The sequence below is a fragment of the Neolamprologus brichardi genome, chromosome 15 (assembly GCF_056152115.1).
Source record: "Neolamprologus brichardi isolate AB-2024 chromosome 15, ASM5615211v1, whole genome shotgun sequence".
NCBI lineage: Eukaryota > Metazoa > Chordata > Actinopteri > Cichliformes > Cichlidae > Neolamprologus > Neolamprologus brichardi.
In genome coordinates, this window is record NC_142118.1 from 36,905,301 (window position 1) to 36,928,148 (window position 22,848).

General features: G+C 39.8%; 1 protein-coding gene across 2 annotated transcripts in view; it reads right to left on the bottom strand.

Annotated features, from left to right (window-relative positions):
• negr1 (neuronal growth regulator 1) overlaps window positions 1–22,848 on the bottom strand; it is a 175,818-nt gene that overhangs the window by 74,511 nt on the left and 78,459 nt on the right. For both annotated transcript variants that reach the window (XM_006791952.3, XM_006791953.3), the window contains exon 3: window positions 15,079–15,204. In XM_006791952.3, the coding sequence (XP_006792015.1) occupies window positions 15,079–15,204 (126 nt within the window). The remainder of the gene's footprint in view (window positions 1–15,078; window positions 15,205–22,848) is intronic.

A 22,848-nucleotide genomic window follows, 5' to 3' on the forward strand; every position in this document is an offset into this window, starting at 1 on the left:
TGTGGGCTTTTGGAAAGGAAAAAAATCTTCACGCGCTTCAGCCTGGAGAAGCAATCAAATGCTATGCATTTCACATGAGCAGATCACAATAATGAGAAACAGGTGTGAGTAATAATGTCTCCCACGCTCAACAGTACCCTTTAGTGATATACTCAGGTGGCATGCAGGCTTCCAATTAAACTGACGGAGCTAAATATTCCAGTTTGCGAGTGTTCATAATTCTGTAGAAAATATGCAGCCTTGTGCTGATTCAATGTGAACATAATGACATCTCTGAAGTTATCAAATGCTAGCAAACCCGGTCAGTCAAACCAAATGAAAAAGGATGGTCATTGCTACTGTTACACGAGTTTTCCCATGCCTAACATATAGCAAACACTATCAGCCTTTCGTTGTGCTTATATATCCCACATCCCTGTCTTTGCTATTCATCTATTTTCTGAGCTGCACAAAGACATGTTCCTACTACTGGATGAGAGCGGTCGCTTGAACAAGAATAAACTATTTAAAAACAAGATCAGTGTTAACCAAGGAATCAAAAGCTAAATGTTTATGAATCAGTTTCAAAGAGAAACACATCCAGCGCTCACAGTAATAGTTATCCAGCTAAAATCACATTAAACATTTCATAAGATTTCAGACTGCAGTGGGAAGCTAAGAGATTCTTTATATAACATGGTCCAATATTTTTAGTCTAATAGTGACTCAGTTTACTAGACTGAGTATTACAACAAGGGTCCATACCATAATGTTGATCAGTTTAATTCAGTTCAATTCTAGGTCTACACCAGGGGTCTCGAACTCCAGGCCTCGAGGGTCGGTGTCCTGCAGGTTTTAGATGTGTCCTCGATCCAACACAGCTGATTTAAATGGCTAAATGACCTCCTCAACATGTCTTGAAGTTCTCCAGAGGCCTGTTAATGAACTGATCATTTGATTCAAGTGTGTTGACCCAGGATGATATCTAAAACCTGCAGGACACCGGCCCTCGAGGCCTGGAGTTTGAGACCCCTGGTCTACACTATCACGCAGCAGAAGTTGAGCAGTAGAGGTGTTCGTCATTTGAAGTAGAGCATCATTATTTGCAGCAAACCTTTTTGGTACCATCGATGTTAAGATTTCACTCATTTGGGGTGACCAGGATGGACGAAATTAGAAATGAGAATAAAAGAAGGACAGCTTGGCTTAAGCAGTTGGGAGACAAAGTTGGCAATATCTTAGAGGGATATTCAAAAAAAGAAGATATAGCACCACAGGTACCTAGTCAGCACATATACTGAGACTGGAGCTCCTCTGGAAGTAAAGAGGGCAGGATACACTTGGAAGATGGCAACTAGTGAAGCTGTCGTCTTATAGCTCTGCCCCGACTCGCCGATAACAAAGACTCGTGTATGGAAGTACTTTGAGGACTACTTTAAGGTAAATGACTGATTTGCAAAGCATTGCTAGATCACAGGACGAATTACTTCCATTTCAGTGAAGCTTTTCTATTCTATTATTTTTTTTCTAATATACATCAATAATTATGAAGTTTATGTATTTTTATGGATTTCTTAAATGTTCTTTCACCAACCTACGTAGCAATGATCCAACCACATCACAGCAAACACAGCCTGAGTTGCCAGCAGGTACAGTATGAAGACTTGTATACTTCTACTACTATTTACAAAAGAACATTAACAATATTACAGAACATTAAGAATGAGGCTCTCTCTGTTCCTGCTGCCAAATGAATTTTCACACCAAAGCCACATTATCTTGTGAATCTGTAATAAAAGTGATCATTCGCGTGAAATGACTGGAATATTTTGTAGTACGAGAAGCAAAAGAGCAGATAAACAGAATAAAATCACATGAAAATAACAACACTTTGTCTAAGATTAAGACAACTGTAGCACAAAGTTGCAGCGGGCATTTACGGGAAGATTTGCTGCTTTCCCCCCAACATCAGCAGATGTGGACTTACAGTTGAACGAAATATTAATGCAGGTCCTTCAGAAACAAATGGACAAATTTCAGATTTAAAAATCAGATTACGCTGCAGTGTATTAGTAAATGAACTCCAATATATTATTTCCATGCAGGATCCACTTGCACCAGGCTGCAAATTGTGTTTCTATTGATTTAACCAAGAAGGGGCCTTTTCAAAGGGCAGAGAGGCCATTAGGCAGGTATCCCATCCTTGATATACATTTTGGAGATCATTTTATGTCCACTGCTCAACTAATAGACAACACAGAAATAAAACAATATATCCAAGCTCTACCGTTGGTGTAAGTAATGTAAAACTATCAAGGGACCCAACATAAGTTGCACGTGAGCGCATGCTGAGAGATATTCGAGAAACTGACAGAGGCCTCTCTCACCTCAGGGAGATGTCACTCCAAGCAAATTAAAGAAATCACAGCAAGGTTAATTTCGTATTCAGTGCCAATCCTGGCTAAGTGCCGATGCGGTAAGCAATTTCCCACATTGTGTAGGGTACACTTCCTTCAGGGCTGCAATACACAGATAGGGCAGGCATCGCTGAAGAATCCATTATAGCATAGAGCAGCATTTTCTACATCAATTTATCCTTTAAACTCGTGAAAATGGAGAACAACCCACGCTGCTACATTGTGCACTGGTGCCTTCTGGCCCCGACTCAAGGTGTGGGCCAGGAGTAGGGGTAGAATCACACCATGTGCAGGGCTCGTCTGAAAAACAGGCTGTTAGTCTACCTTGATACGTAACCCCTACCCTGCTCCCTGGCTGTCAATCTGAGGCCGTTAAAATCCAGAGTGGAACTGGGCCAAAGGAGCCTTAAGTCATGTCTGATTGGATGTGCTGCCACCTCCGTGACCCGTAGAATTACCTCACCGCTACTTTCTGTGCTGACATATTTAGCCAAATGCGCCGAAGGCAGTGAAACACAATTTCAGGTGCTGGACTGGTTATTGGTTATTGGAGTGTGTGATTACACAATAGTTAGACAATGCTGAGAGTAACATACATCATTCAGAATATGAGCAACGAGACGAACAGAGTGGTCTCGGGAGAAAAACAAAATAATTAGTTTTACAGAGAAAAATCTTTTATTTATTTAGGGAATTAGCAGATTTGTATTCTGCTTGTGGCCAGGACGAGTGTGTTCACACACAGATATACATGTGCGTGCTCATGTGCATTAGTGTACACTGTGCGTGTAAGTTGTTTTCCTGTGCTAAGTTCTTTGTGACGAATAACTGAGTCGCCCTTGTTGAACTGTAGCTGGTGGTTGTCTGCTTAGCAGAGCTTTCACGGCATAAGAAAGAGCACAGAAAAGTGCTAAACTGCTAGTGTTTCCCACACAGATTATATTTGGATAGGCCACCCAGGTATAAAAACGAAGTAAAGTCTGCGTATGGGAAACGATGATTAGGCTCCAACAATTTGCAGAAGTTAATAAAATGTACCACAGAACAGCACAATTAAGAGATTTATTTGTTTACTTAATACGTCCTGGTAAGTTGTGCGTGTTCTACCAGATGAATCCTTTTATCACAGAGGGTTTGGGTTAAAAAAAATAAACACTTTTTACTTTACAATTAAACCGGAACAAGCTGTAGTGTCCTGTTGTGTGGAGTCCACACCACAGCTGAACTGCTTATTGTTTAATTAGCTGTCTCTGTCACTGCAGAGCGTGGGACTGAATCAATCTGTCGAGCTTGGCACACACAGACACTTAACAATGAAATGAGTGTATTAATATAAGGATAGAAAAAAGGATCATATTTTACATATTTATTAAGAATGGATGGTTTTTATGAGACGTGACTAACATGCAAATTCAAAAGTAACAAATGCAGATGTCTGTTCATAAAGGTATTCACAGCGTAATCCAATTTGAAAGAATCACTGATTACAAATGATCTCACCAACGACATCTGCGTTTGGAAAAAGAAAGGGTCAATTAGGGCGAGCAGTATACTACAGTGTACGTACAGTACAAGGCTCATTTTCAAAAAGGCTCATTTTCAGAGTTTAAAGCAAAAAAAAAAACAACAACTCTGGGAGCCTTCTAGGGGCCAAGAATGTGATGAATTCTTCTGAGCTTCAATTAGTCAGTTAACTGACTGAAAAAAGGATAAATAACTGATTAATCAACTAGATTCATCTAAGATAGAAAGCCAACATTCTCTAGTTCCAACTTCAATTCAATTCAATTTTATTTATCGTCCTCCATAATATATTGGCTGTTTTTTTCTGGTTTTCTCAGACTTTTGCATCTATAAACTCGACATGTTTTTGCTAATCTATTAAGAAGAAAATAATACACTAATCAGCAGAGTGGCACAGTAACGCGCTAATCCGATTACTTTTTTCAAGTAACGAGTAAAGTAAGGGATTACTATTGCAAAAACAGTAATTAGATTACCGTTACTTTCCCGTAGGAACGCTGCGTTACTGCGTTACTAAAATTTTTTTGCGAGAATGTCTCATGACAGTGACGTAAGCGAGTGCGACGTTCGTGACAACAGCTGTGTGCAGATCAACAATGGATCATATATCGAGTGCAGAGAGAGTATGAGCGTGCAGCGTTTAAAGCGTGGAAGTACTGACCTTACTTTGAGTTTGATTCCATAAAAAGTGACAAAAACATTAGTGTCCGTTGTGCGTGGGAAGAAAACTTCTTTTTACAGCGAAAAAAAACCCTAAACTTCCGAGCAAGCACCGAGTAGCTACGACGTAATGGGAAACTCACAGAGAAACTCGCGGATTCTTCCACTGACCGCTGCGCACCTGCACCAGGGTAAACCTCCGCCTACCCCACTCCTGCTTTACAGGTGAAAATAGAGCAACAGGACCGCTAGTCTTTGACTTTATTTATTTTCTGCTGTGTTTTACTTGCATCTATTTGAAAGACTGAGTGTAAACACACAAAAAAATTGTTTTATGTGCTGGAATGTGCAGAAAATAGGTTTAAATGTTAAACAAATTTCTTCCAGTCAGAGAATGTTGCATATAATTAAATTTTTGCTTGATGCATAAAGTTAAAAGATTAAAACTGATAAAACAAGTTTTAAAAAGAGACTTTTCCATTTGATTACATTTTGTATGATGATTATACAGAAAAAGTAGAATTGGGCTGAAAGATCTATCGCTTTATCACCTATTCAGGTTGTAAATCGTGTTTTTAAAAAGTAACTAAGTAACTAAGTAATTAATTGCTTTTGAAAATAAGTAATCAGTAAAGTAACGGGATTACTTTTTTGGGGAAGTAATCAGTAATTAGTTACTGATTACTTTTTTCAAGTAACTTGACCAACACTGCTAATCAGTAAAGACAATGGTCAGTCTTAGTATATTAAAGGCACTGCTTATATGTGGCTTTCAACTACATGTACCATTAAATAAAGTAGTAGTGTGTAACAGTAGCATATGCACCGTGGCAAACAATCTAGTAGTCATCGTGTTAGGGCCACTACAATAAACCACGAGCCCATTGAGCACCTCTTTAGTTAGCAACACTCAGTTCAACAGCTGAATGGGGAAGTGTTAGACACGGCTCCTGCTGCTGATACGTGAAATTTGAAACGCAGTGCCTAGCTCTTTATCTTTCACCTCCCATCGTGTTTAAAGCATGCCCAAATGTCAGCCCTTGAACTGCAGATCAGTTCAATGCAAACTATGACAAAAGAAACCCGGTGCTGAATGAGAGATCCCAGGTGAGCAGACCGACAAACACCTGCTAAGCCTTCCTTAAAGACCTGCCAAATTTCAGCGTGACATGACAGGCACAACTCGAGGTTCTCAGCAGTGATATAAAGTCAAGTTTGAACAATTCATCACACTATTACATGCTAGAAAAACACTACAGCTCATGCTATTACCAAAAAGTCCCGTTAGATCTAGTTTTAACAGGCTGCAGTACTCACAACGTAGTAAGCTGTGTCTGCAGAGCGGACCTGGGCAGAGGGAAGCCCATTGGCCACAACCGGCCTTTTGGTTGTCTCTGAGCGGCCCGTACGAGGTCAATGGAAAATTAGGAAACACAATACTACGAAATCCAATTGAAAATGAACCCAGAATGGACATTGGTATTGGTATTTTCCCACCAGACCTTGCTGTCAAAATCAATAATAAAAATGTAACACATTGTCGATGTTGTTACTAAAACCGTAAACAGTGGCAAGGGGACACTTTGTTGCTCTTTTGAAGGAGCATGAGACCGAACATGGTGACAAAGGCTACAACGTAGCTGACAGATGGTTTGGCTAAAGGGCTAAAATGTGCTGGAGACCTGAGAGCAGAAATTCAAGAGTTTTGTGGGGAGAAAAATGAGGAATTTGTAAAACTTGAGTTTGCCGTTCTTCACATTTACATCCCAGACAATGAACCTGATTATTTTACACTTACTTAAGCCTAAAACAGACTACTTCTTGTTCTCTTAAACTCTTAAACTACAAGCAAAACAGCAAAGACCGCTCTGTATGAAGTTAAAAATCTAAAATTTTGCAAAAACATGCACATTTTGTTCACAGTATGTTGATTAATAATGATAAAATATTGGTACTATTACTATTCCTTCAATGGTAACATCTACTCAGTTGCAGCACAGAGATAAAATTGACGAGCCTCCACAACAGTCCCAATTTCTCATGTGGCCCTTTGGGAAAATCGGAGGACGGAGGATGCTGCTACCTGTTTCTTTACAGTGTGTCATGGAGAGATCATGCACTTACACTGAATGAAAAGGCAGAGCACATATAGCATTGATACATGTACAGTAGTAGCAGGGGAAGAGAGAGAAAAACGCTCCCAACGGAGTCCTATCATGAGAAACAATCAAATATGCGTTCTAGTATTCTAGTCAGCCTTTTCAAAGGTCACACTTCTATCCCATGGATTCAAATCTCAATGGAAAAGGCTTATCAAAGCAATTTTCACACAACCAACCCAGATTGAAACAGACTACATTAAAGGCTTTTTCACCCCACTTTCTGTGACCTATGAAAGAATGGTGAGGAAACAGCACCAGATTCGATATATAGGTAATACCCTGACAAGTAGCCCCAATCTATCATGAGATTAGCAATAAAGTGGGTAAGTCAAGAGCTAAATTAGCAAAGACAGAGTTGCTTCTGGAAATACTGCAATGACATTTCCTGACAAAAATCTTTCACTTGATTTAAACACACAAGTAGATTCAAAACAGTGTTTTAATGACACTTAAAGGGTACAAAGCCGAAAGCTGATCAAACTGATACACACTGAAATAAGCATATTGCCACTATGTTTCTGTTTTTACTGAACTGCAGCCCTGAATTAGTTGGGGAGAAATCCTTGCTCAAGGGCACATCAACAGTGCTTGATAAGAGCAAGGGGAGCATGAAACATGTAGCTTTCACTAAAGGATAGCGAGCATGTGTTTTTTTAGTTATAAGCACCCTTATCATGCAGCAGTCCTCACAACCTCCTAAGGACTCACTGTTAAGCACAATTTTCTCATGGCTAATTAAGCTATTACAGACAAAGTCTTTAAAAACACATATTTGTTCTTCTCATAGCATGTCAACAATAATGATCAGTGTTTTTTCAAGTGCCTGCTTCAGCTCTCTCTAATGAAGAACATGCACTGACTTTCTATGAACCGATTTGAGCCAAATTATCATCTCAATAAACTGTTTATGGCCACCCTTCACTGGATTCACAAAGTTTATTATTAGCTTGCACTTTGCTGCTTGGCAGGAAGGGGACAGAGGGGGAAAAATGCAAACACAAAACAGTCAGAGTGGGAATAGGAACCTGACAGTCAGTCAGAGCAATTTATCATTCTGTCAAACTTCACTGACTGCTGCAGCAGAACCATCTACAGTGCAAAAAAATCTCTGCCCACTACTCCAAAATGACTGAGTGTTGAGGAGAGGAAGGCCAGAAAACTATACCTGACATGTAGAAGTGTTTGTCATTTAACACACCTGCTTGGCTTTACGTCAATGAGGTAGCTAAAATAGCAAGAAATGGCAAGAAATTTGTCCTGCGTCTGTAACAATCAAACATAACAGATGAACTATTAGTGTGATTTGTAAAACATGTGCTTTAACAGTTTTTCTTTTTTTCCCCGCCAGCTCTATCTACTTATAAACGAGTTCAGGATGGTCACTAGCTAACCGGTACACTTCCAGGGTTGTTCCTGTCCCAGTATAGTCCTAAACATGGCAGGAAATATGAGTCCATGTTGCATTGTTTGATGGAAATGTATTCCTATTCCTGTTATTTGTGACTTTTATTAAATAAATTAGTTTACACGCAAATTCAACAAAACACAGCGATGTGGAAAAGAAAAGAAAATGCAACATTATCAAAATTATTCATGAGTTATAGGATAAAAATAAACAACTATTTAGTAAAAAAAAAGTTTTAAAATTGTCCCTGGTCTCCAAAAAATTTCAAGTTTTTTTGTTTGTTTGTTTTTAATGAGGGAGAGCGTTTTACCATCTGGCTCTTTACAGTCAAATAACCTTATTTAACAGGATATACTAGAATATGTTTCTGTGCTTTATTGATCAAAAACGCACTTGTTATTTATACTTTACATTGCTGCAGCAGACAGTTTCACCCTCTGTCAGAACTCCCTTTCTGCTCTTCAGAAGCTTCAGTTTGAACAGTAGTTACGAACATAACCAACATGGATCGCTAAAGAACGCTAACAACATGGTACAACATAACAATAAACGTTAGCGACATGCGACTTTCTCACCGAGAAGTCATTGTACATGTTAGTAAAGCCCAAATGGATAAATAAACTAATTAGCATTATAATGCAAACTCCTTTATAATGATCCTGCAGCGTGTGTGGAATCACACTGCAGCTCCAAATTGGTAATTAATTTCCTCTGCTACCCAAAATAACTCTTGTTTACAAGCAGCCAACCTGCTGCAACTGTCTCAGCAATAATCCTTGCATTCAATTTTTGTCTATAGTATTATGTAACACAGCATGCATGTGCATACTGCAAATAATAGTTGGTGTGATGATCACTGCAGTCAGAAGCATAGCAAGGTATGGTGTGCTGCATCATTACAGTAATGTTAATGCTAATTTACCAAGATCAAATGACCTGATTACAGATGTACGCCATCTATAATCCAGATCCCTTCCCAGACGCCTTGACCCCCACTCACATGAGTCACATGATATGGTGGGGTTCACCTGAAACCTTGGCTGATCGTGACCCACACCTGTTTTTACACCTTGGCTCGTGTGATTAGACTGAGGATCAATAGGGGGTTCATGACCCTCTTAGGGACACTACCAATAGGGCTTAAAATCTGGGACTCTCCACCAGTTAGAACTGAAGAAGCTTGTCAGATGAAACATCTTCAAGAAACCTAAAGAAGACCAAATGTGTTTCTGTCCGAGCTCCTGAGACTCCGACAAAGAAGCAAAGCAGAACCATGACGAGACATGATGCCACTGTCAAAAATGTGGGATTTTTACCGTTGTTACCAACTCTGTGGCCATAAAAAACTCCCTGAGACAGCTCTCCATGAACCTGGTTCTTTACAATGAAGTGCCTTGAGCTGACTGTTGTTGTGATTTGGCGTCACATAAATAAGACTGAATTAAACTGAACAGCTGTATTTGCCACCACGGCCCACTTCATTGAGACTACTGCACTTCATGTTCCTTTTGGTACCACTGAAGAAGAAGCAATTATAGTCTAGATGTAGTTTTTAGATTTTATTTTGCACTGATGGCACTTTTATGTTTTTGTAGCTGATCATAGAATTTTAGTTTTCAAGTTTGTTTGTGTTCTTCTGTAAAACGTTTTCAGTTTCAGTTTATTAGATGTACTCGTGTTGTTTATTTAAAATGTAGTTGAACATTGTTGTCATGAATATATATGAACTTTAAGCTTGTCAGACACAGTGACTGGACGCATATTGTCATATGTGTCCATAATGACAGACATTAAAATGTTGTGATAAGACGTTTTTCCATATTGCCGAGCCCTAACTAAATCTTGCCAAGCATAATTCACAAAAGATTGATTTTTTTATTACTGTATTTTTTATGTGTGTGCTGCCTATTTGTACCTTTTCTTTCTACAAGCATGCTATCTATTCACAAAGTCTCTTAAATAAGCCTCTTGGTTGGAAAGAAATCCCCCAACAGTCCCCAAAGTTGCCCACAAAATGTTCCCGAGTAAAAAGAGCGATTGTTATGATCATTTCAACACGTGCCAAGGCTTACTTTACACGTCTAGACCCCCATCTGTCTCATTTTATAAATGACTTAACAGAGCTGTAGTTTTGACTATATTTATACCCTGGAAGTAATTACCCTATATGTGCAGAATTCATGAATCAATTTGCAATTACAGTCCCAGCACTGTTAGTTTTTAAAGTCTGCTGCTATTTGACACGTTCACAAATGAGGTAAATATTCCCATATGCTCCGATAGCACATTCAAATTGGCCATGCACTGGTTAAAGCACGCTCTGCATATCCAAGGGATTTAATGGAATTCCATCGATAGGTAATTAGCCTATTACAACCTTTCAGTTGTACCACATCCTTTGGTCAAATCACCCTTACTAGAACTGACTCAAAGATCCCATGGCAAACGGCTTCTTTTCTGATGTGCTGGGAGACAGTCTGTGATTACATTTAGTCCTGGGCCCTTTCATTTGACCAGCATATCATTTCTTCCCTGGCATACTTCAAAGTGTGGACACTTCAAAGTAGAATGAGTGACTGCCACTCGGACTCTGAGGATGGCTCTTTTGATCATCCTCTGAAAACTCCTCTAATGCAATCAGGGCAAGCACGCCAGAGAGAAGGATTTGACAGCCATAAGATAAATGCAGTAATCCTCATAGCTATCAGATAAGCACAGCGTGCTCTAATCCATTAATATGAAAATGAGGGAGGACTCAAAGTGGCTGGGTGGGGGCTTCGGAGCAACAGTTAAACACTTTGGAATAAGTCTTCAAAGGAAGGATTCAGAATTTAAACTATTTAATGATCTGTGTGTGTGTGTGTGTGTGTGGGGGGGGTGCCCAGGATAACAGCTTCCTACATCATAACACTAAATTATTTTGTTAATGCACTTACAAGGTGTAAGAGCAAATCTGATGTCTACCTGCAGTGATGTGAGTTAAAGTCTTCCAGCAACTCTTGAGTAGGGATGGGTATCGTTTAGGTTTTATCCGATACCGGTGCCAAACCGGTACTTTTGAAACGGTGCCGGTGCTTAAACGGTGCTCAAACCGGTGCTTAAAGAATGGAGAACACAAAATTGGTCCAAAAACCTCTCATGTTCAGCTGTTTTTTTGTAAAAAGATAACAATGTTAGCCTTTTCTGCAGCTATGGGGCATATATGGTATCACTCTTGGCTGGAAGCAGTGCTTAATCAATGGAAAAAACAAACTTTGTCCAAAAACCTCTCATGTTTAACTGTTTTCCACTTTTTCTTTGGTCATTTTAGCCTTTTTGGCCAGGGTGAAGGGAGTATCTGCCATCAAACAAGAAGACAGCCGCATGTAGCTATGATGGTGTTTGCTAGTTCACCTTACATGCATTAATGTAATAACGTGGTTAGCCTACTCAACGTAAATTACACACGAACAACATTAAGCTACTCACGCAGAGAAGAACGGCTGCTGCTGCATCATCATCCTCATCATTTCTGCTACGCTGGCAGGGCTAGGGGCCAGGACTCTCCTCTTCGGGTTTTTGGGGGATGTTGCTAACTCCGGGTCCGATAACAGGCACCACACCCGCAGTAGATGTGCTCGGTGTGAGGTCTCGCAGCAAGCTATCAAATACGACGCATTTCTTGGCTTTTAAAAAAAAAACGCTATGCGTCGCCAGGTGTTTCATCGGATTTGAGGTGTTACCTCCTTTGACAGGATCACAGTATCAGCTTAAAGCACTTGTTGCAGCTGCTGAGTTTGCATCTTTTGCTGTGAAGTACAGTCAGACTTTGACCGCTTCGCCTTGGCCATTTTTAATCTGTAGCTCTGCTCTAAAAGAACGTACGTACCTGGACCCGCCTACTATCCTCGGAAACGTAAAATGATTGGCTAGAATCTAAAGTGTATCACATCTCAGGAAAAAAAAAGCACCGAAATAAAGCACCGAAATGTGCGCTGCTTTTCAGTCTGGTTACTACCGTTTATGTCAGAACCGGTACCATCATGGCACCGGATACCGGTACCCATCCCTACTCTTGAGTAACCATCAACCTGCTTTCATAGCAGTCCTCAGTTTTAACCTCTGCATCCTGTTTTATTACATTTGACCCTGAGTTTCTGTTTATGCTCTCCTGTTATTAAGATGTTTGTGTTTACGGCATCGTTCAGATACTCTGTTATTCTAGTTGGTTATGGTTATATTGAGTCTTTCTGCTTTTACTTTATGTTTCCTACTGATACCTTTCAGTTTTGCAATCCGCTGGTTTGACTCTTACTTTTGGTAGTAATCGTTTGCTCAGTGTTTTTCCTATCGTCTGTTCTCCCTGTCTCATTTTTCTCGTGGTGCCTGGTCCACTGTCATTGACTCTGACTCTCCTTGACTCTGAGTATTTGTCTTTATCTTGAAGGGTTTTTTTTTTTTTACCTGTGTCTCATTCCTATTGACATGAAATGCATTATATGTTTCCAGGATAGTGTTGTGATAAAGGTCAAAAAGACTGACGACTCCATCAGATCACCATCTGGAGTACGTAGGGGACCAGGGAGAGACCACCAACCAACCTTCACACAGCAGTGATGTATGTCAGGTGGTACAGTGTGTTAAACTGTCAGAATTCAGCATTTAGCGTTTGGTCAGATGCTGCGAAAGTTTTAAATGTCCACAAAATGCAGCAATTAATCGTCAGTTTGCAATTGTCATGGCTATAATGTTAGCCAGTGCAAGCATGCCTAACAATATATATGGAACATTTTAGCCTTTTGACCCATAGCCTAAAATTCTTAGCCCTCGCAAACATTTGACAATTGCAATGCTAGAGTGGAAAAGAGATGACAATGTGCCACCTCCTCCTTCTTCAGCATGTAAGAATAGACAAGAACCCTTGTAGGCGTATGCTTTCTCTGTCAGAATTGCTGCCTCAGTGCATACACTCCGTACACTACCTATTCGATACTGTTGACCATAATATCCTATTAGAGCGATTAGAACATGCTGTAGGTATTACAGGTATTGCACTGCAGTGGTTTGTATCATATCTATCTAATAGACTCCAATTTGTGCATGTAAATGGAGAGTCCTCTTCACACACTGAGGTTAATTATGGAGTTCCACAGGGTTCAGTGCTAGGACCAATTCTGTTTACATTATACATGCTTCCCCTAGGCAGCATCATTAGAAGACATAGCATACATTTTCACTGCTATGCAGATGACACCCAGCTCTATCTGTCCATAAAGCCAGATAACACACACCAATTAGTTAAACTGCAGGAATGTCTTAAAGACATAAAGACTTGGATGGCCACTAACTTTCTGCTTCTTAACTCAGATAAAACTGAGGTCATTGTACTCGGCGCTGAAAAGCTTAGAAATATGGTATCTAACCAGATTCTTACTCTGGATGGCATTACCTTGGCCTCCAGTAACACTGTGAGGAACCTTGGAGTCATTTTTGACCAGGATATGTCCTTCAACGCACATATTAAACAAATATGTAAGACTGCGTTCTTCCATTTGCGCAACATCTCTAAAATTAGAAATATCCTGTCTCAGAGTGATGCTGAAAAACTAGTTCATGCATTTATTACTTCCAGGCTGGACTACTGCAATTCATTATTATCAGGATGTCCAAAAAACTCACTGAAAAGCCTTCAGTTAATCCAAAATGCTGCAGCAAGAGTACTGACAGGGACTAGAAAGAGAGAGCATATTTCTCCTGTTTTGGCTTCCCTTCATTGGCTTCCTGTTAAATCCAGAATTGAATTCAAAATCCTGCTCCTCACATACAAGGTCTTAAATAATCAGGCCCCATCTTATCTTAATGACCTTGTAGTACCATATTACCCTATTAGAGCACTTCGCTCCCACTCTGCAGGCCTACTTGTTGTTCCTAGAGTATTTAAAAGTAGAATGGGAGGGAGAGCCTTCAGTTTTCAGGCCCCTCTTCTGTGGAACCAGCTTCCAGTTTGGATTCGGGAGACAGACACTATCTCTACTTTTAAGATTAGGCTTAAAACTTTCCTTTTTGCTAAAGCATATAGTTAGGGCTGGACCAGGTGACCCTGAATCCTCCCTTAGTTATGCTGCAATAGATGTAGGCTGCCGGGGGATTCCCATGATGCATTGAGTTTTTCCTTTCCAGTCACCTTTCTCACTCACTATGTATTAACAGACCTCTCTGTATTGAATCATATCTGTTATTAATCTCTGTCTCTCTTCCACAGCATGTCTTTATCCTGTCTTCCTTCTCTCACCCCAACCGGTCGCAGCAGATGGCCGCCCCTCCCTGAGCCTGGTTCTGCCGGAGGTTTCTTCCTGTTAAAAGGGAGTTTTTCCTTCCCACTGTCGCCAAAGTGCTTGCTCATAGAGGGTCATATGATTGTTGGGCTTTTCTCTGTATCTATGAAGCGCCTTGAGGCGACATTTGTTGTGATTTGGCGCTATATAAATAAAATTGAATTGAATTGAATTGAATATGGTACTAAAAAAATAAAATTCACTCTTTCAGACGTTTGGAGTTGGAAGGAACTGTAAGTATTGGTTCTAGTGGGGTGTGTCAATGTGAAGTCTGTAGCTGCTCATTTGCTGATTGCTTTAGTTGTAAAGGTAGACGCAGACTTGGCTTCTGTCTGTCCCCCAACTTTGTTTTTTGAAGAAACTCAGTTGTTCCATCTGACCACCTGCTCTTCTAATGCAAATCCATCCAATCACATTTATCTCCTATTCTATCTCTTTATCCTCTTGCTATTTCTTTATCTGCAACATTACTAGAAGTACTCGGTCCTGTTCATACAATCACCTATTGATCCTTTCCGTGCTTCCCCATTACTGCTTTCTATTCAGCTATCCTTCTATCCATTTATCCATCCCTTCATTCATTAGCATTGGGTATGTGAGAGGTGATGTGAACTCACCTAATGGGGTTATGTGTCTCCAGGTAATGGTTGGCTCAGGTTTCCCACTGGCTGTGCAGATGAGAGACACATTGCTGCCCTCGTTTACCGTGATGTCAGGGGAAATGTCATATATCTTGGGAGGAACTATAAAAAAAAGAAAGGAAAGGGAGAACATATAAACAAGATTAGCATTTCAAAGTGAAATATGATTCCTCCAGCAATATCGTCTATATGTACGATTAAATTAGAGAGGAAATCAGTGTATGATGAATAATACAGTAAGAACAGTAAGAAGAATATATGTTTCGGTAAATGCTCCTTCACTTTACTGTTTGCATAAATCCCACATCACATGTCATATTCAGACCCCATGAGTCTGACATTGTCACCTTGTTAGCTATTCAGAGTGGGCGTAAGGGGAGTGTGACTTTCCCCTTGGCAGTTACTCCTATTCAACTGCATCAGTGACTATCACAGTCATGACTGAGGTTACACTGGGTAGTGCACACTTAGTGTAGGTTAAGCAGGTTTAAACAAAGAAGCAGACAGTCTGATCAAAATAAACGGAAGTACAGTATAAGACAGGCTAAATGTTAGCGGTGGAGGAAAGAAATGAATACAGCATAGCATGCATGGTGATAGTGTATTGTTACTGGGACACCAAATATCAATATTTTATTAAACTGAATATGAACAAGAGGGCTAATCTTATGCACCACCATCCTGAGATAACATAAGCTAAATAAACTTGACAACCGCCTAACCTCCTCGGTGTAAGCTAATAACTCCGTTCCATGAGTGAAAATAGGATACCAAATCTATTAAACTAAAAACGAAGAAATATTTGATATTCTGTGACCGAGGGCTTGAGTGTGTTGCACACTCACGATACTTTTTATCCATAAGGCAATTGCACGCCTCATAGGAGGACTTTTCTGCAAACAGTCACAGTCTGACTTGCACTGATTGCAATCACTCAAATTGCCAATATGTTGCCATCACACTAAATGAGTCTTTGTCACTGAGTGCAACTCGAGGACTCGACTCAACTGACCACCAGCTGGTTGTACATTAATACAGAACAGGAAGGTTGCCCAGCACAAATGTAATGGTTAAAATGGAAATTTCTGTTAAATGCAGATTTAACACCATCAGATATGTAATTTCTAACAATTTATCACAGTTAATTGCCCTATTATAGAAAACAAATTCCATGTAATTGCCAAATTGACCGCACTGAATTGCAGACTGATGTCAGACTGAAAGCAGGCTAACTCCGTCGTATGTTAACACTTACAGCAGGCTTTAGTGTTTGGTCTTTGACAAGTCTATCCTGGCCTATCCTGTCAAATAGGGGTTGATGTAGGAGACGCCCTGTACAGCTCACCAATCAGAGACAGACAATTAACGTCAATGTGTTTGTACTGGAACATGGACACTCCACACAGAGGGGCCCCAGCCAGGAGGCTGGTGGATCTAAACTAGCCAAATGGGGCTATGAGTCAACAGTTTGCCCATGATTAGCTCACCTCTCGCTAAAAAGAGTCAATCTGGCAACTTATTGTATGACATCCTCTGTTGTATAAGTATATCGAGGTCCCAGTATATGTATATCGAAATATGGAAATAGTTCTTAGATATTTTTACAAACACATGAACAGGCTTTAAACAGATCTTGTCTTCCTAGAATCACTACTGTACAAAAGGGTTAGGTTTGTGTATGGGATTTCCTATGCCCCCTGAATGCACCATCGGTGTGCATGTCTGCAACTTTAGTTACTTTAGATTTCTTTAACCCTTCTAAACAACTGCTGTATAACATCTGGTGGCGATATACTGATATAATGATTGAGGGTAAACAGAAGTTAACTAATGTGCTCTCACAGCCAGAAAATGATTGACAGCACAAAGTGTGGCTCAACTAAAAAGTTTTAAATGTGAATAATAATTGAATACACTTTGACACCATAACACTGACTATATATATTTCTTGGCCTTTTAATCACAGACACTGCGACACACTGCAGATCGATGTCTCCTAATGGCTCATGTATCACGGTACCTTTGTTACTTTACTATGGGGCTATGAGTCAACAGTTTGCCCATGATTAGCTCACCTCTCGCTAAAAAGAGTCAATCTGGCAACTTATTGTATGACATCCTCTGTTGTATAAGTATATCGAGGTCCCAGTGTATGTATATCGAAATATGGAAATAGTTCTTAGATATTTTTACAAACACATGAACAGGCTTTAAACAGATCTTGTCTTCCTAGAATCACTACTGTATAACATCTGTTGGCGATATACTGATATAATGATTGAGGGTAAACAGAAGTTAACTAATGAGCCAGAAAATGATTGACAGCACAAAGTGTGGCTCAACTAAAAAGTTTTAAATGTGAATAATAATTGAATACACTTTGACACCATAACACTGACTAAATATATCACAGACACTGCGACACACTGCAGTTCGATGTCTCCTAATGGCTCATGTATCACATACCTTTGTTACTTTGGGAAATACTTCGTGATGGTATTGGAAGTTACTATGCGTAGCCCCTGAAACCAAACTCCCCAAAAGTAAGTAATTCATAGATCTGTAGCCGGGCTTAGAGGGTGTTTATCATCAATTTGGGGAAAAAAATATATTGACGGCAGCTCATGAGAAGTCCCTGCTGGACATCACTTACACGTATAATTGGAAAGTTTCTGTGCACTTAAATCCTCTTGGAGCTTTGATGTTAAAAGCTTCGGTATTTAGGGTGCTCAAAACGCAGAGAGAAACACACGAAGCCATCCACAAAGGCCTTTGCACGCATTTGAATAAGCACACATGCAGGTACATGCGCATGTGCGCACACACTGCTGCCAGCTTATGAGACACTATTTTAATCTGCAAGATTTGAATCTCAGCGGGGGCTTTTCTGCAGTGGACTGTGTTATACAGTAATGGATTCTCACTCATCTGGGTCCAACTATTCAACTATTCCACCCTCTGCTCCTGCCTGATGCCTGCTAAAAAAACAATAAAGGAAAAGTTGATTCAACAATGTCTAGAGTTCCACATTTTAGCGACATGGTCTTTTGTGTCATTGAACTTTCACTGCAGCATCAATTTCTCCCCTTCACTCTGTTATGAGTATACAAAGGGCACTGCAAAGAATTTAAACGCAAGCAAAACCTGCAACTTATAAAGAATAAATGAGTTTCTTTAGTGTAAAACAATCTGTGGCTTGGACAAAGTAAAAGTATAAAGCTAATAACGGAACTCCGATGACCAACATTAAGGCCATAAACAGCATGCTATAACTTTAACAAGGTTAGATGTGTCCCACTTGTGTATTAAGAGCAAACAGCCAATCGTCACATACAGGATGGGTTATGAAAAAAGCAATCGGTTTTATAACTCTGCGATTTACAGGAAACAAACAGCACTGTATGAATCACAAGTGGTACCGCCAACCAGCAACCTGCACTGACCCAGGCATAACCAACCAATGAAACAAGGGAATGCCCATGAAAACATTTGCAGCGCTGCTGTTTTTCGTTGAGGGATGATAGGCGTCGCTTTTGATCAACAGATCTGGATCTAAATGAGATGAAAGTGGCGGACCTTCTGTGGGAGAGGACCGGAGGCGATGTTGAATCTAGGTTATTGCTTGTCAGACTCCTGTGTTTACTTGCTGTAGGACCCCAGTGTTGACACATCTCCTCAGTGTCTGATAGCACAAAATTGAAAATGTTGGGGTTGTCTACTGATCCTATCTCTCTTTGGCAGGGACTGAGAGGTTTTCAAAGGTTTAGATGAAGAGCCCACAGTTTTTCAGCTCAGAGCTGCTGTAGCACAGTGGCTTTACTGTATAACAATGCTTGCTCCAGTTAAGAATAACAACCGATGCTGTGAAACAGAATAAAAGATCAATACGCACCAGTCAAACTTTAGACACTGAGTGAAAAACTTTTTATCATTATGGAGCTGCGGTATCTGAACAACTGAACAGTAATTTATTCACCAGACAATTGTCCATGTTTTCGATTCATGCCTTTTAAATCTATTACAGTAACTACCCGAAAGCTTTTTTATAATTGTAAATTTGCTCTATTACCTCTAGTATAACTACTATAATGAATAATTAAATGTATACAACACTGAATGCTGTTAGATACACCCTTTAGGAATTAAGAGGTTAAGTAGCAGCCAGGTGGATTAACTGATCATCAGCAAGTGTGAGCACCTCTACAAAAGGAGACGTTTTGTCAGTTTACTGGTCTGGAGCACTCAGGTGCGTGTTAACACAAGAACCAAGAACCAAGAAAGAAAGACGTCAGCGATGGCCTTGGAGAAGCAATTGTTGCTGCCCATCAATCGGGCGAGGTTATAAGGCCATTTCCAAACATTCTCAAGTGAGAAAGATTATTTACAAGTGGAAAACATCCAAGACAGCTGCCAATCTCTCCAGGAGTGGACATCGCACCATCCCAGCAAATTCATTCAAGTTCATGACAGTACAATTAGAAACAGACTGAATAAGTATGGCTTGTTTACAACGGCTGTCAGAAAGCATCTTCTCTCTAAAAAGAACATGGCAGCACAGCTTAGGTTTGCGAGGTTGCGTCTGAACAAACCACAAGACGTCTGGAACAATCTCCTTCGAACAGACGAGACCAAAGTACAGATGTCTGGCCATAATGCACAGCACCACGTCTGGCAAAAACCAAACACAGCCTATCAGCACAAACATCTCATACCAACTGTCAAGGAGGGGCGATGATTCGGGCTTGTTTTGCAGCCACAGGCCCCGAGCACCTCGCAGTCACTGAGTCCGCTATGAACTCCTCTGTATACCAAAGTATTCTGGAGTCAAATGTGAGGCCATCTGTCAGACGGATATAGCTTGGCTTGAACTGGGTCACGTAGCACCAGCAACTACAACTGAATGTGAAAAAGAAAAGTCGGTGTGTTATCCAGTCAAAGTCCGGACCTTGAAATCCTTAGTGAACTGAACTGACACTGTAAAGAGGAGTGGGCCAAAATTCCTCCACAATGCCTTTGTACAGAAAATGATTGCTTTTGTCGAAAACTGGTTCTATAAGCTTCTGAATCACAGGGTGCACTTAGTTTGTTTGGCTTCATTCTTGTTAAATAAGGTGCAATATCACAGGTTGGTGTTTATCTGAATTTGTATCTACTTCATTTTAAAAAACTGCTTTTATTATGTCCTGACTGTATTTACATTTGCATGAATTATTCTATGTAATCACTTTGCCATTAGTTTTGAAGTTTAAAAGCATTTCATCTTTTATCTATTTATTTGGAGAACAAGTTCCTTTGTATTTTCCTGGTTTATTTGCAAAAACTCCATTTCTGCTTAACTCTACAAATGAGAGGAGGTGCCACTTAAAATGTGTAATAAGGTCAACTCTTCACCTTTTGGTGTTAAATAAGTTAAACTCTTATCACGGACAAATGGGGAAATCACTGAAAGCATGTTTCGTCTCACTACAGCGGCCCCTCAGCGGCTTTTTAAATAGGCAGATATGGGGGAAAGTTTACATAACTGCAAATTTATTTTAGTTTAATAATGCAACGCTGCTATTAAGTATGAAGTGTTGTGTAGGGAATAGGAAACGAGTGACAGCGTGACAAAATATGATTTTGCCATCTGTTGTTTCTCCTGTGCAAAAAAAACTAAAATCCTAAATAATATCTTACATGCTTTTTATTAAGTGGGAGTCTTGTTGCTAGGTTACAGTGCAAAGACTTTGCAATTTGTGTTGCTGAGGGGTCCGTATGATGGACACAGGACTGAGCGGGTTGTGTATTTGTCTGCGAGTACCCTTTCCTACAAATGTTTTAGTGACGAAGCTCGTGTTAACAAGAGCACGAGTCTCATACTGACACGTGACTCGTGTTAATACAGAAAAACGTTTGTATGTGTCGGTGGTAACTTATATGAATATATAGCTAATGACTTTATTTTCTTATTGTTACAGTCAAAAGAAAGTTGTTATTTTCATTAATGCCATTTATATTTATTTTCTCTGACAATAAAAGATTATCAAAGGTTTTAATTTTAAAGATTTAAAATGCATTTCATATTTTTTTGCAAGGGTGCATAAATAGCTACACAACACAAACATGAGGGAAGTTTATGTTTCATGTCTCTAACAGAAAACTATATTGAACGATATATTGGATTTTTTTAATATGAGTCTAGATATTGTTCTTCAAAGTCCTATATCGGTTCGACTGCACTGTGTATATGTGGAAAGCATAAAAGGAGACGGGCAAAGTTCCAGAACCTTCCATGTGCATGCATAAAAAGCTAAAGATCAGGACAGAGCCAGTCAGAGTAGCCTCCAATGGTAATAGATGAAAGTAGCTGACCTCCAAAGCAGCAGAAGCAAATATAGTCAAGCTAAAGCATTTTAAATAGAATGCCTGATGTGGGCTGGAGCTGAGATCATCTTATCTGGTGGGACTATAGCTCAACTTTCTTTGTGGCCCATCTAGACTCATGTGGGTGAATGCTGTAGTGAATATTTATGACATTTTTGCTTTTATTAGAAAAACAAAATAATGGACATATTGACCATGAGGACACCCACCAATAAGTGAAGTCCCTTTATGAAGCCTAAAGCTGAGAGTTTTTGAAACCTGCACCCGAAGAACAGGCTAATGAGGTGTAATTGACAAGTCATTAAATAATGTGCATATTCTTGAAAATCCTCCTCGCCGACTCTGAGAATGTCACAAAAGGGACAATTTCCCTGCTCAACTGAAGTGTTTGTGCAACCAAAAGAGTTGCTGGCTATTAAAAAGCAGCAAATGACATGTAGTAAAGCTCCAGTCAGCAGGAATTAAACTGGACATATATTATGGGTCCCAGTCCCACGACTACTTGGCTGCTTCAAATCAGCACAAACGTAACCATCCAGTCAGGTTAATGATTGGAATGTGTTATGGTCTACCATTATGTTATTTTACAGCACAGTAGATGTCTCATAACATAGTAATGGAGAAACGTGGTGCAAAAATGTGCATTCGGAAATACAGCATCCAACCACAGTGAGAATTTTCTACATTTCTGTCTTTATTTTTTACACAAAAAGAACTAAAAGCCTCCTCGGGCAACAGCAGTGATGACGATCTTCCTCTCTGAGGTAAAATGACACCACGGATTCTTCAGGCATTATATCGAGTGACAGTATCAAGGTGCTCTTACAATGTTAGTCCAACACTTCAGAAGCCAGAATCGTCAATACCTTGACCCAATCAACAATTGATGTGGAGGTGATTAATTTCATCTCGTTTTCACAACATTGTAACACAGTTACTCCAAGGTAACGTGTGTACTGAGGCTCACTTTGTGTTTCTCTTAAAGTCAGTATATGCCAGAAGATTCTAGGATCTTTGTAATAAAACAAACTGCTTGACCAGCCATAGTACATCATGGTTTAAAAGACAGGTTAAAACAACCCTGATGAGTTTGAAGATTTTCTCAAAATCCCTTCCCTCTATTTCAGAATAACGCAGTAGCCGCTTCTACCTGTAGACAACTTAACTCAGTGACATGGAAGTAAAAATAAATCTTACTATACTGATCACAGTGTATGTACTGTAACTCGTCCTTAAAAGGTCGGGCCCGCTTAACAAAGCTTTGCAACAACGTCACAGCTTATACAGCAAGTACAAAAGCTATATATTTAAAAAATATATAATTATTATAAATCCAGTTGGGTTTTTTGTATATATAATGCACACGTCATCCTCCATCCATCC